Source organism: Sesamum indicum, linkage group LG7 (genome assembly GCF_000512975.1).
Source record: "Sesamum indicum cultivar Zhongzhi No. 13 linkage group LG7, S_indicum_v1.0, whole genome shotgun sequence".
Classification (NCBI taxonomy): Eukaryota; Viridiplantae; Streptophyta; class Magnoliopsida; order Lamiales; family Pedaliaceae; genus Sesamum; species Sesamum indicum.
In genome coordinates this window covers 2,534,393-2,548,847 of record NC_026151.1, presented here as the reverse complement: position 1 = coordinate 2,548,847, position 14,455 = coordinate 2,534,393, and the positions used below count along the sequence as shown (strand labels likewise).

Genomic DNA, 14,455 nt, shown 5'->3' with positions numbered 1-14,455 from the left:
TAGCTCGACAAGTAGGTAAAGACACATACTGGATGGATCCATTGCTCTGATGTTTAATTCCGAACTTGACGAGAGCACAAAAATAGGAGGTTGGATAGAGACAAAAAACTCGAATCCCAGAGATTTTCAATGGGCAGTTACAGTGTGTGACACCCCCGAAGACGAATTTGGATGGGGTCTGACTTTGGGAGGATTGGCACAAGGCCCAAAAACTTTGGAGCATTTTCAGGTTGAGACATTTTTTAACTTGAACATTGGCAAAAGATTTAAATTGCAGCCTGCTATTCTGTATGTAAAGGATGGGGCTACCCAATTTCCAGCCCTGATGCTCCGTTCCAGTTGGTCCCTATGATTGATTTTACATTGGATTGCCATATCTATACTCTTCTTTTGCTCTTCAGAACTCAAATTCTTATTACTGCAGCCAAGTATGCTGTGGAGTTTTAATTACATGAAATTCTCCTAACGTATTAGTTTAATTGTCATGCTTCACTGAACTTATGACTGCAGTCAGAATTTGTTGTTCTGTGGGGCAAGATAAATATTCTTGCATGCACGAAAGGGCTCTCTGGAAGCAAAATCTGAATTCTTTTAATTTCTCTACAGAACTTTGGTATCATATAGACAAGTGAGGGCCTTTGGCATTGAGTCTATGTACGTAAAATGGAAGCAAAAAGCAACAGTAACTTCGTAAATTTGGTACTTCCATGTGCGCTGGCTTTATAAACTCGCCTAAATCGGCATAGGCAGTAGAGGAGAATCCAAATGAGAATCTGCGAGCAGATTATGTAACGTGGCCTAAGTAATTAAATTCTTAATGACCTCGTGAATTGTGGTATTCTTTTGCCTTCTGCTGTTTCATTTAATAATATCTCTATTATATGGAGCTGACCCAGATGGGGTATCTTTGATCCTCATTGACTTTGTTCTAGCTTGTGGAAACTTTTATTCATGGTTGAAGAAATGAAATTCAGATGCATTCGGGTTCTTGTATAAGGGTTCTTTCAGTTTCTTGTGTCATGACTAATGCCAGAACCTGCAATCCATCTCAACCGATGATCGACATTCCTAGACTGATAATCCCCTCTGATGTTACAGCCTTTCTGATAGCCATAATGCAGGTGTTCTACGTCTGAAATGTGAGAAGAACACAAGATGAAACACAAATTCAGCACATACACTTAATCCTATGTGGTTATGTTTCTCAAATTACCTAGCTATTAATCAAAACTCATCAGGTGAATTATCATTGCAAGGAATCTATCGTAAAGCATTACCAACTCCATGAAAATGGATATCCATTATATTAGTACACTTTTGCAACCAAGACAAAGTTGATAACTTCCCTGAAATTCAATAATTACATGGAAAGGACATTACCAACAACAATAATACTTTGCAAGAATTGCTTTTATTAATAGCATAGGTTGGCAACCAGGTGGGAGTGTAGTGGCCAATTGTTTCATTATGGGCCAATTTATACTATACATACACAATGTCGCATTTGAAGTTAAAATCCTCGGTGGCCACATGAATACATCCAAGGTAGAAAAGCACTTTTATGCATCTTGTCCCCTTAAAATAATTCCACTTCGTACAATCAAGAAACAATCAAGAAACATTATCATATCAGTAGTGTGATCAATTTCACCAAATCCAAACAAAAAAGCCTTCACGCTTTGAAAGCCACTTTCTCCTAAAGCCAAATTCCAGAAATCAATGCTGCTTTCCCTTTCCACCAACAGGTCTATTTCTGTCAATGCTTTAGTTTGTTACTAAAAATCAGTGAAAATAACAGTTCCCATCTCCCATGGCAGTTAGTCAGTCTTTTCTCCCCCTTTTCCTCCTCAATTTCAAGAAATCTTGAACAGCCTTTTCCTCTTAGGTCAACTATTGTGAAGGAAAAAGAGTCTCAAGATGGCATCTTGGGAGCACTTCGGGGAAGTTGCAAATGTCATACAGCTAACTGGGCTAAACGCAGTGGCGTTGATAGGTTTGATAGTGAAGGCGGCTAACACTGCAAGAATGCACAGGAAGAACTGCAGGCAGTTTGCTCAGCATGTTAAGATGATAGGCAATTTGCTGGAGCAGCTCAAGATTTCGGAGATGAAGAAGTACCCGGAAACGAGGGAGCCACTGGAGCAGCTTGAGGATGCATTGAGGAGGGCTTATCTTCTTGTCAACAGTTGCCAAGAACGGAGCTATTTGTATTTGATGGCTATGGGGTGGAATATTGTTTATCAGTTTAGGAGGGCTCAAGAAGAGATTGATCGGTACTTGAGGATTATACCTCTCATTGCGCTTCTTGATAATGCCAGGGTCAAGGTAATCAAGATTTGATTTTTCTGTTTCTTTTTCAAAGATTTTATTTAGATTGCGATTGATGGTGTTTGGGGGGTTTCCTGTTGATGGGTTTATTTCTTGTTTATTGCTCTCAAACTCCACATATTTGAAATCAAATGGTGAATGGGACCTTAACATTTCTTGAAATGAGCAAGTCATCTTCATGTTGGATGCTGTAATTTTGTGGAACGTTCAGTTGAATACCTATAATTCTGCTCTTGATTTTTAGTGTAAAAGGATCTGTTGTAGATGGCAGCTTTTGGGTTCTTAGGTTTTGCCCCAAGTGTGCTCAGTGTTTATTTGGGCGATCTACGGTTGCGTAAATATACTTCATTTTCAACTTTCCTTTTGCGTTGGTTCCTCTGTTCTATTTCTGCCCTTTGCAAAAGAGTATCTAAATCTTGCTGAACACCACTTAAACTGCTGTTAATGTTTGCATCAAGAAACTATCTTAGGGACAGGATGCTGTTCCATGTTGCCGTTTTAACAATTTTGTGTAAATATCCAGGAGAGGATTGAAGAAATTGAGAGGGATCAGCGGGAGTACACGTTGGATGAAGATGACAGAAAAGCACAAGCTGCAATTTCTCAAAACGACACTATAATCTTGAAGAAAAGTATATCTTGTTCTTATCCAAATTTGCCTTTTGAGAAGGCACTACAAAAGGAGCATGAAAAGCTTAGGGTAGAGCTTCAACATTCACAAGCTAATATGGATGTGAGTGAATGTGAAGTGATTGAGCGTTTGCTGGAGGTTACTGAAAACGCAGCGAGTTCTGCGAGGGAGAAAGAATCTCCCTGCAAAGTTTCCCAGAAGTTGGAGCCAGAAAAGGGACATTTTTCCAGCGAGAAGAATCCTAGTAAAGTTGACGCTTTGATGACTTCAAGGTTCATCTCAAAAATTAGTTCTTTGTTTCTTGTGTGAGAGGAATATATCCTACTATTCTGGAGATTTTCAAATTCATTTACTCTGAGTTGATAGTTAAAGGATTTCTTCTGTATTTCTGCATGTAGAGAAGCAACATTTTCCTCAGTTCATAACACGGGATCAAAAGGGGAAGCAACTTGGCAAGAGGACTGGCAGGCAGATCTACTCGGCTGTTGTTCGGAGCCCTACTTGTGTATGTTTCCTTTGAAGCTTCCTATCTTAGGCATACTCCGGGTGAATCTTTTGCGAATTTGATGAACAAATTTTGGGGTTCTTCTCCCCGCGCATGTTTTCATTATGATAAAATATCTCGTATTTCAGACTTGGAATATCTATTCTGCATTTCAATTTTCATGGAGATTATGAAAGTCTATTTTGTGTTAACAGTCGAGCATGGATGTTTATGGTCTTAATGGCAGGTATTAAGACCTTCTTTTGTCCTTGTGATACACTTTCAAAGATAGCATCGGCAGCAACTGGCGAGGAAATATGTTAGTACATCTGAACTTTCTATTAAGACTAGTGTGATAATTGTAATTTCAAAACGGAAGTAGTATATTAATGTTCCATATTATGACAGCTCCAGCAGAGGCTTGTAACGAAATAATGGCCTATTCCCTGATAATGGCATGCTGCTGCTATACATGTTGTGTCAGAAGAAAGCTCCGAAGGACTCTGAACATCAGGGTAACTATGTCTTATATTTCTTCCTAAGTTCTCTATGTGAGAATTACATCAAGAAGGGAACTTTGAGGACACTAAACGATTGAAGTAGTTTAGCAAGTCGTCTTCAAATAACGGCTATATGGTTAGTTTAGTACCCAAACTTAATGGGAAAGTGTAAAATCTGTCATGAACATTTCCAACTCCTTTGTTCGCATGAGCTCTGATTATTACAATGCACGAAATATTCAGCTAAATCATGGGTTGTTAAGCCTCAGAACTTGCATTCTAGCACACAATCATTTCAACAGCTGCACTGATTCTGATATCGTGCAGGGCGGTTGGTTTGACGACTTCTTGTCGCATTTTATGTGTTGTTGCTGTGCGCTCGTCCAAGAATGGAGGGAAGTGGAAATACGTGGTGGTATTTTCCTATTACCCTAACCGCCTCAATAAACAGCATACTTATCTCTTATCACACCAACAAGAATCATGATTCTTGATGGTCATCTCACACAAATCATAACATCGTCTCCACAATTTGTATCGACAGGTCCACAGAAGAGCTGGATCACCAGGCCTCCGCCGTACCAAGAAATGGAGCACTGAAGAGAAGGTTTCAGCTAAAGCTGATGCTTGTGTGATTGTGCAGACTAACATGTTCAGATATCTTTAGATGAACTTATAATCTTGACATGCTGAAAGAAGTTTCAGGCAAGACTGTGTACAGTGATATAGCTACTCTGTAACTCTTATATTAAGAGATTGTCATCCATTTGATGTGTTCTTGGCTTTTTTCATAAACAAAAACTGTGAGTGTGTGAAATTTTGTGATAATATATAGTTCTATTTTTCTTTGTATTTCACTCTACTTTGATTTCTAAAATTCTGCCATAAAATAAAAGAGAATAATTAAAAATAGGGTCAAATACAATTTACATGATAAAAAAATCGAAAACTTAGTAAAAAACCCCTTATATTTGAAAAATGATGTACAGTACCTTCTTGCTCACAGGATTTTTTGCATTATTTTTCAAATACTAGGAATTTTTTTAATAAGGATTTTGCTCACAGAGAGTAAATTGCATTTAATCTATTAAGAATTATGTATATTATTTATAGAAAAGATTAAAAGATCAAATATATTTTTAATCTGGAAATGTTTCTATATAAATTGATGTCTAGTTTTTCAGGGATTCATAACATTTACAAAATTCATTATTTTTAAAAATATAATATTAAATTTGCAAATAAAGAGTTAAGGACGAGGTCATTTATAATGGTACATGATAAATTAAATTAATTATTCATTTAAAAGAAAATTTTTGTATTCAAATTGGAATATTCTAATGCAGATACCAATGGTATATAATAAGTATAATACATTTATTTAATTAGTGTACAGTTCAAAAAAAATAAGTGATTGATTTGATTTGACAAAACCTAATTGGGTAAGAATTTTATTTTTATAGGAATGATTTGGATTGTTAATAAGTTTTAATTATTCTGTTTTATTTTTTATTAATATATTCAATTATTTTCTGTATATTTGCGAAAATGGTGTGAGGGGTAAAATTGTCAAACAATGCAGTTAGGCCGTGGCGCAAATAAATTTGGTCTGGCGATATGGGCACCCAAAATAAAATGAAAAAAATACTCACCTCTTTTTCGTAAAATCTCTGAGGTATTCCCAATTTCTCTCTCTTAACGCCTCCCTAACACAAATTCGCTCCTCCAAATCGACATCATGTCGACTTCCGCGGCGGAGAACTCGAGCAGGAAGATAACCTTGCGAAGCTCCGATGGTGAGGTGTTCGAGGTGGATGAGGCGGTGGCTGTCGAGTCCCAGACGATCAAGCACATGATCGAGGACGATTGTGCCGACAACGTTATCCCTCTCCCCAACGTCACCGGAAAAATCCTCTCTAAAGTCATCGAGTACTGCAAGCGCCACGTTGACGCTGCAGCTGCCGCCTCCAAGGCTGACGATAAGCTCGCATCCACCGCCGCTACTGATGACGACCTCAAGGCTTTCGACGCCGATTTTGTCAAAGTTGATCAGGCCACGCTCTTCGATCTTATTTTGGTATGATTTAGAAAATGAGTGTAGTTATTCCTGATTGATTGTAGGTTTTGGTGTTATTTTTTCTCCTTGATTTGGTCGCGAAATGTGTCTTAGGGTTTTTATCAGATGCTGATGGTTAGAGTTTATTTTTGTGTTGTTTGCTTTATTTGTAACTCCCTTAACTGTTAGCTTCATTAATATAAGCATTTGGCTGGTTTTATTCTATTTGCACCTTTGTTTATCAGTGTTATTACTTTATATTTTTGTTGTCGCTGAAGATGGCGTGATTCTGTGTAAAGGGACATGTCTAGATTTTTATCAGCTAGGTTGTTTATTTTATCTGATGACTTGGGCAAAACTGCTGCTTTCTTGCTGTTACTGGTTTTGATTTGAGTTTTCCCACATGATACAGCTTCTAATTTTGGGATGATTACTAAGCACTTGGAATGTTGCTCAATTGTAATCGATATGGTGGCTATCTGTTTTTACTTGCTCTGCTGCTTTTATTGCGTTCCTCTTTTCATTTTTCTTTAAATCTTTGGTTGTGGACTTGTGGTTATCAACTGTGTTTCCCTTTCTAAATTTGGAAGTTTGAATTAGTTAAGAGTGTTTACCTTTGGTGATGTCTATCAGTCATATGCTTACTCAGTCAAGCTAACCCATTGTATTGGTTGCCTTTAAGCAGAACAAAGATATTGTACTGCATGGTTGTTTGGTAATATATTCGAAACAGACTTTCAGAATCTCTAAAGTTGTTGTCACAGGCATTATGCTTTCATAAAATAAGCCTATGTACTTGGGTGAATTTCAGTTGAAGCGATTCTTGGCAACATATTTCTGTGACACCAAATCATGAATAAGTAGTTATTTCCTCCCACTTAGCTGCCAATGATTTTACGGGACATTGAATTATATGAATAGCATACACAATATGATAAATGAAATTGGAAATGGAAGATGCACTATAGTTCAATAGAATTTGTTCTGTTGATAAATAATGACATTGACTCCCTACATAAGTCATGCATATGCATGCAGATTAAGTTGGGTTATCCCCCGTCTGATTCATTTAAATCTCTACTTCCTGATTGGAGTGAAAATATTTAGAATTGTCTTCATTTCAAGCAAAGATCTAGGATATGGCTAGACATTTGGTTATTATGGCCAAATCACATAACAGATTGGAAGTTTTCTCTCTTATTTGCTACTGACTTCAGCTATGGCCTTCATTTTCTCATTTCCAGGCTGCTAACTACCTGAATATCAAGACACTTCTGGATCTGACTTGCCAGACTGTTGCTGACATGATTAAGGGAAAAACTCCAGAGGAGATAAGGAAAACATTCAATATCAAGAATGACTTCACACCTGAAGAGGAAGAGGAAGTCCGACGAGAGAACCAGTGGGCTTTTGAATAGAACAATTGCAAAATGAATTATCTGTAGTTGTGAGTTTAATGTTCTTGTTGTCAAACAGATAATTCTGTGGATCTTTCTATTACATGTAATATGAAGATTACGTCCAATACACTGGTTTTTCTCGCAATTTTTGGGAGGATTATCATTTTAATGTGACATTTATGCCGTACTAAATTAATGTGCCTCGTAGGCTCCATTGTTTTCTGTTTGCTGACTTGTTGAAAGTCTCAATCGGCCTGAATGTGGATGGATGAGATATCCCTGTGATGAGAAATAATTGCCAACTAATTTTTGGCTGGTGGATATGGAACAAACACCAGCTCCATAATTAATTGTCAGGCCTTGGCTACGTGTCTCATATTATTTCAATTTAACATTGTGGTGTGCATAGTAGCGAAAATAATAATGGGAGGTTTGAATAGGAAAAGTTGTTCGATGATCATAGGACACGTGGAGAAAGTTCCATGTGTACAGATTGCATCCGGTTTCTTATGCTAGGATTTTCAATCTATACTTGTTATAAAAGACCATATTAATTTTTTAAAATTTAAATTTATCCTTTAATTCATTCATTTTGTTTATAAAAAATTGACCATAATGTTATATGTTGTATTAGCTGACATATTTTCTGGTAGAAGCTTTCCTGGTAACATGAACATGTCAAGCAACTGCGTTTTGATATTTCTATTATCCGCTTACTTTGTTAAGCACTTACAACAAATGGACTCCGGACCTTATACTTCTCATTAGACCACGTAATTGAGCCAAACAAGTCTTCCACAGAACTAGTACTAAGTGTAAATGTCACTTGAAAGCTTAGCTTCTTGACATTCTTTGTGAATTGTAGTTTATTCGGAACCACTTCAACATGCATGCTAGCAGGAGCCTCGACTACGGCAGTGTAGGTTAAATCTTCTTCACCAACGTTAGTCACCGTTCTGTTCACTGTCTTGCTTTCGTTATCTTTCAAGTTGGAAATGGCTATTGAAGGATAGTTCATGTTGGAGATTGCATCAGAATTCGAGTTGCTTGAGCAAGAAAAGTTGTTAGGAACATCGGGTGCTATGCTCTTAATTTTGCTTGTGTCGTAGCCGATGTTGCAGAGGAACTGAATATAGTCGATGGTTTCTGTCTCATAGACCAGTCCGGGCTGCAATGGGCCTGACAGGCTTATTTCCCCTGCTCCAATATCATAAGCGGTGGCTCGTGATCCAGTGTTTGTTGTGATTGGGGCATGTAAATTGTTCATCTGGATTGCTGCAAAAGGACAAAGAAAATATTTTGTTGGTTATATTTGTGAACAATGGAAGTTTCTAGTCAAGATTATATCCAATCCAACCTGTTGTCATTATGGCTGATCTTGTGGCAGAGGGACTCCAAGTGGGATGCTGAGACTTTACCATTGCTGCTAGCCCGGAAACATGTGGGCAGGCCATGGATGTACCTGAGAGTATGTCGAAAACCGGTGGTTCCTTCTCAGGCAGAGCCTCTCGTTTATCGTTTGAGGGCCATGCTGCAAGAATAGCTACTCCTGGTGCTGCAATATCAGGCTACAGAACAAAACGAATGACAAATATTAGTTTTTCCAGTCAAGATGCATACCCACGACTTCAATGTTTATGCATACAGAAGTGTGTTAAGACTAAACTCTCTACCTTGAGAAGGTTTTTAATGCCAAATGTAGGGCCTCTTGAAGAGAAGTAGCCAACAACGGGAGCTGGCTTGTAATTTGGTATCATAACTGTTGGTAGAATTGTGGCCATTGGATTGCTATGCAACATCAGATAATGCAATTAGCTAATTTTGCGTTGTGAAGAGTAATATTCGGAGTTTATGCCTTTTGTTTTGCTGATCGAGGCAATCGATTTACCTGTTTGACTTGATATAAGATAGTATTTGAGCTCCATCCGCTTCAGTGACAGCAGCAATCGGAAATGTTCCGTATTTTGATGGTACTTGCCTCTCATCATTGTCGACCAGTATCATCCCAACCGCGCCTTGGCTCTTCAACGTATCATACTTATATTTCGATCCATAGTCTTCATCCTTGTTTTCACATAGTACAATCTTTCCCTTTACTTTGCTGTCATCTAATGAACCTGGGATGCAATTTCTGAAAAGATGCCATGTATTCTGGTATCACTTGGTAAGGAATTAAGAATAACCATAGGAATGTCGATCGGGATGTTGTACCTTGCATCAGTGTCATCATGCTGATTGGAGGAGGACTTTGCTGAGGTTCCGTCTATTAATGGATAAACTGCAGATTTGTTGAGACCAGAAAAGTTTATGCCTCCACCCTGAGATGCCATATTGAAATACTTGCTCATCAGAAAATGAATCATATGGAGCATCTCAAAGATAGTCTTCGTCTTGATTCTTGATTCATGTTTAATGTCGTGGTTCTTTTCTAGTTACCGATTTCTCGGAGTCTGTTTATTACCTTAATCACCTTGTTTCCGCCTAACACGATGTCAGCCTGAAAATCGCGATCAATAGTTGTGGCAGCTACGGTTAGGATCCAAGGGGCAACATTCACAACTGTTAAAGGAGAAGGGCCACTGTTTCCGGCAGAGCATGCCACAATGATGCCCTTTTCCACAGCATGAAACGCGCCAATAGCAATGGGATCGGTGGAAAAATCCGGCTCTCCTGGCGATGAACCTAATGATAGTGATAACACATCGACGCCATCAGCAATTGCATCGTCAAATGCTTTGAGAATAGCTGATCCGAGGCATCCCCCACCAGGGGTACAAACACGATACATGGCGATTCTTGAACCGGGTGAGCCCCCTTCTGCTGTCCCTTTAGCTAGGCCATAGTATGATGCCCCGGAAACCGGCCTCCCAGCTGCTGTGGATGCAACATGCGTGCCGTGGCCACTTTCGTCTCTGGGCGTGCCCAATTCTGTCCCGGAATCAGGATCATCGTAATACCTTGCTCCAATCACTTTCCTATCACAGATATTTTGATAGAAGAATTTCAAAGTTTCTACCATATTCTGAGGTTACTTTCCAATGGAAAAACATTAGAACAGTGTAATCTGTATGTGCAGATTCTTTACCTGTTGCAGTTGGAGGAAGTGAAATTTTGGCCCTCCATGCATTTTCCCTTCCAATGTGATGGGATTGGATTCATATCATCATCAATGAAGCTCTCAGCTTCAGGCCAAATTCCTGAGTAATGTTTCAAATTTACAACCATGAGCCAGGCCATTAAAAAAAGTGAGAGAATTGAGAGATATTTGGCAGCATGCTGCAGCTATCTGAATTTTTCTTTCAGAAGATTGCTATTTAACCATTGGATTGCTACAGCCACAGGATTTCACCTGTATCTAAGATGCCAATAATAGTGTCTGCTCCTGCCGAAGAAGAGTCGAATGGAGAGGTTGGAGTAGAATCAATTTTCACAGCGGTTTGATACTTCAAGAAATCCCAAGAACGAGTAGTGTGAAGCTGTAAAACTGGATCAGGAAAGACAGACACTACTCCAGGTCTTTGAGCTATTGATTTTGCTTCTTCCTCTGATAAACGAGCAGCGAAGCCCGAAAAACCTTTGTTGTAGTTCTGTACCACAGAATTCTTGTTCCTGAGATTCAACATTTAAGTGAAGTTAGCTAGTTGCGAAAAGCCCACTATTCAAGAATTCATAAACTTAGCAGTTAGCATACTCCTAAGAAACATTTAACACAAGAAATTTTATTGCGGTATGATATGCCACAAAAGTCTTAAGTTTTCCTCTTTAAAGCTCCAATTTGGATGAATAACTATGCCACATGAACCCCACTGCAAAATATCGTCTAAACTAATGAAGAAACATTATTGTAAGCCTCAACGTCCATGTCGCTTACACGGTGAAGCAAGAAGCAAATACTGTACGTGAAGTAGGAGATTTCAGAAACTGGCGAGTGTGTGCTTGTTTACAGGGATTGACAAAGAACAGGATAATAAAGGTCAAAACCTTTTCATCAAGGAGCTCAGAAGCTGAGTATGATCAGTTCTTGGGGTACCATTTGGCGAAACCAAGGCTCCCATGTACACAATATAAACTCTTTTTTGAGTAGCATTACTTTGTCCTAGAAACAAGATGAGCAGAAGATTGAGAGTGAAACAAAGGTAAAGACCTCTCATGATTCCCTAGTTCTGCTGAATCCACACATTTGAAGCTCCTTTATATAGCGTTTCATCACCAGTCAGAAATGGTAGGTTTGGTCAGACAGTAGGCAATGAAACGTTGGCGGTCTAGTCCTAAGCTAATGGATTCATGCGTATTCCCACTGGGCTTATATTTGTTCAATCACTCTAGTGTTTCCAATGTCCACACAAAGTGCGTTAGATCCACTCCAGAAATGGTGCTGTCAGTCATGGTGGTGAAATGGTGGAGATTGGTATAAACTTTTCAGCATTTTTCAATTCTTTGGTAGAAAAACGTCACTCTATTTAATGCACAATTGTACACAAATCTTTTGGTTAAGAAAGAAGTAGGAACTTCATTTTTATCTACAGTTACTGGGCTTTTCTTTATCTCTTTTATTTGGAGTTAGACGGGACCCTCTTTATGCTTTTCGACTCTTAAGAGTAGCAAAATATTAGGATGCCATTTGAGCCATGACTTTAAATGAAAATCACACTTCTTACAGGGATGTTTTAGACTCACCTGACAAAGTGTTAGAATACAGAGCGAGTAAATGGGATATACAGATTGTTTTGTATTACGTATATGTACGTGAGTACGAGGGATACACATTCGTATTACACGTGCAAATTTGTTGTATTTTAAATGTTCAAAGGTGCAACTCCTTAGACATCCTAAATGCCTATTATATTACACCAAAAGTGTAACACAGATGACACAACTCTACTTTAAAGAAATGGGCATAGATCGACTGCAATTCTGTATTGGCATTTTCAGTCATAGTGACATTTGAAAGGATTCCACAATTGAGGAAACAACTATTTCTTTTTGCAATAAGATGAAGAAGTTAACCACTTAGCATTTTCTGCATATCAGAGCAACCTAGCTAGTGCGCCACCGGCCTCACTCCACCATTTTTGTATTGCTGGTCTGATAGGATCAGAGGGGCTTCTCAAGATAGTGATCCTTAATTCTATAAAAACGCATTCTTGAATATCTAATTCCGATATACCAAGATTTGGCTCCTCCTCCTCATGCTTAGTGGGATTGATTATGCCAATATTATAAGCAGCCAATAGAAAGGAGAAGAGTGTTTTACACTTAGACTAACACAGGTCAAGCATTCTAGCAGGAACCACTAATTCAGATAATGTTCCTGTAGAAAGCACGACGATTCCTATAATCATATGAAATCTTCAAGAATTTCCATTCAGTTCCTGAGAATCATGTATCCCAAGATAGATAACTTCGTTTCTGAATAAGCACCGATGGTACAGAGTTTGGAAAAGTGTTCGGCAAGATTAGAAATGACCATCTAAGTAAACAATATGCATTCTTATGACAATGAAGAACTATATTGCTGAATGATAAACAGGATCACAGATTAGCTTTATACCAGATCTCAGTTTATGTGAATCCGTATTAGTTAAAGCATAATAGGATATCCTAGACAGCCCATCCACAGATTTCTTCAGCATTTCCGAGTACCATTAATACATTATTATTGATCATATGTCTTATAAGCCATTAATCATTAGCATCTGTGATAGAAGGTACTGCCTAAGCTCTAAAATTAAGAAAGAGATGGAAGACCTCAACAGGTCGAAGGCTCCATTAACGATTAATATGTCATCGCCTGAGTATAAGTACAAACTACTCTTGCAGCGCTTTTTTGGCAGCATCATCTTCTGCTTTCATCTTTCTCTCCCACCTTCTCTTCCTATAATCTGCCAACATCTGAGGCATATCTTCCATTAGTTCAGCAGTACGTTCTCGCTTTTCTGCAGCTAATCTGTCGACCTTATGCCCTTTCCTCTTGGTCCTCATTTCCTTTCTTTCTGGATCATATGGCCAGTCTGCTCCAGCAAGGAGGACTTCTTTGCGGAGGCGAGCTCGATGCCGTGCACTGATGCTAAGAGGTTTCCATGCCCCAAGCTCCCAATAACCCCAGACCCCCTTTGACAGCTCATCCTTGTAGTTTGCCAACTTCTCTCGCCATGGATACTGGTACTCTCCCACTGCTTTTGCAACCGATTTTACTGCTTTTCCAGCCATTACACTTCAAAACAGACAAATTGTGCATTTTGTTAGTATACCAGAAAATGCACCATAAAGTGTCTTAAGAAGAGTACAGTATGCAAAAGCTAATTACAAATTATAGATCAGTTGTAGGATTCCAATCAACTGGTACCCTCTCATTCTAATATGAAGGTACAAGTTTAAGCCAAGAAATACCTTTATGTACATTAAACAAAACTGCAGATATTAAGCATTAGGAACAAGTTAGTCATCTTTCATCTAGATGACCACCACATAAATACCTTATACTAGGATACACATGGTGATCCAGAATCACAGTCCCACCCCGCTTAGGTCCAAGAGGACAGCTAAAAAAAATATATAAAACACAGTCATGCCTGCATCCGTTCTATCTTGTCCATTCATCTGCACAGCTCATGCAATAGAAGTTTAAATAACACTGAAAGTTTTCATTTTTCCACCCCATCCTCAGTCTCCCCTTCCAATACAAATTTTCAAAATAACCCACTAGCATAAGCACACACCTAAAAACAGCACGACCACCAGCACCAGGCAAACGAGTTTGGGGTCACGTAAGCCAAACATCAAAATTCAGCAACAAAATGAATTTGAAGCCACTTCGAATATATTCAATACATACAAAACAAAGCCTTCTTTGATTTAATTTCCAGATCTTCGCCTTTTCTATTTTACAATTATTTACTTTCCAGTTCCCATTCATAAACTTCAGCCTCAAACTTACTTGAAATACTGCTACAGGTCGCTGGGGTCTGTACATGTCTCGAACCCTTTCTCCACCAGCAAATGAAATACCCAAAATAAGAAAATTCAAAAAACAGTTTCATCTTTTGGTGATATTGA

At 38.5% G+C, this 14,455-nt stretch overlaps 5 protein-coding genes across 8 annotated transcripts in view; 3 read left to right on the top strand and 2 right to left on the bottom strand.

Moving 5' to 3' along the window:
* The window catches only part of LOC105166003, a gene marked incomplete in the record, with an annotated part of 2,506 nt that extends 2,027 nt beyond the window's left edge, over positions 1-479 (top strand). The window contains 1 exon segment of the mRNA XM_020695304.1: positions 1-479. This exon segment is cut by the window's left edge and continues 353 nt beyond it. Coding sequence (XP_020550963.1) covers positions 1-352 — 352 coding nt within the window.
* Positions 1,572-4,729, top strand: LOC105165988 (protein MID1-COMPLEMENTING ACTIVITY 1). The gene is made up of 7 exons (XM_011085154.2): positions 1,572-2,325; positions 2,852-3,231; positions 3,358-3,464; positions 3,691-3,762; positions 3,852-3,958; positions 4,271-4,358; positions 4,488-4,729. The coding sequence occupies exons 1-7, from the start codon at positions 1,918-1,920 to the stop codon at positions 4,541-4,543; spliced, it is 1,218 nt and encodes a 405-aa protein (XP_011083456.1). The 5' UTR covers positions 1,572-1,917; the 3' UTR covers positions 4,544-4,729.
* LOC105165986 (SKP1-like protein 1A) lies at positions 5,596-7,613 on the top strand. The gene is made up of 2 exons (XM_011085153.2): positions 5,596-6,020; positions 7,244-7,613. Exons 1-2 carry the CDS (start codon positions 5,682-5,684, stop codon positions 7,415-7,417), a joined length of 513 nt encoding a protein of 170 aa, XP_011083455.1. The 5' UTR covers positions 5,596-5,681; the 3' UTR covers positions 7,418-7,613.
* LOC105165985 (CO(2)-response secreted protease) lies at positions 8,072-11,575 on the bottom strand. The gene is made up of 9 exons (XM_011085152.2): positions 11,381-11,575; positions 10,749-11,008; positions 10,485-10,596; positions 9,861-10,374; positions 9,611-9,717; positions 9,288-9,530; positions 9,073-9,187; positions 8,757-8,967; positions 8,072-8,674 (listed from the first exon to the last, which is right to left on the bottom strand). The coding sequence occupies exons 1-9, from the start codon at positions 11,548-11,550 to the stop codon at positions 8,121-8,123; spliced, it is 2,286 nt and encodes a 761-aa protein (XP_011083454.2). The 5' UTR covers positions 11,551-11,575; the 3' UTR covers positions 8,072-8,120.
* LOC105165984 overlaps positions 13,002-14,455 on the bottom strand; it is a 2,345-nt gene continuing 891 nt past the window's right edge. For 2 of the 4 annotated variants that reach the window (XM_011085149.2, XM_011085148.2), the window contains exon 2: positions 13,002-13,613. In XM_011085149.2, coding sequence (XP_011083451.1) covers positions 13,208-13,609 — 402 coding nt within the window. In that variant the 5' untranslated portion in view covers positions 13,610-13,613 and the 3' untranslated portion in view covers positions 13,002-13,207. Of the gene's footprint in view, positions 13,614-13,875; positions 13,916-14,336; positions 14,358-14,455 lie in introns of those variants that run through there. The other 2 variants (XM_011085150.2, XM_011085151.2) reach the window with 2 other exon arrangements.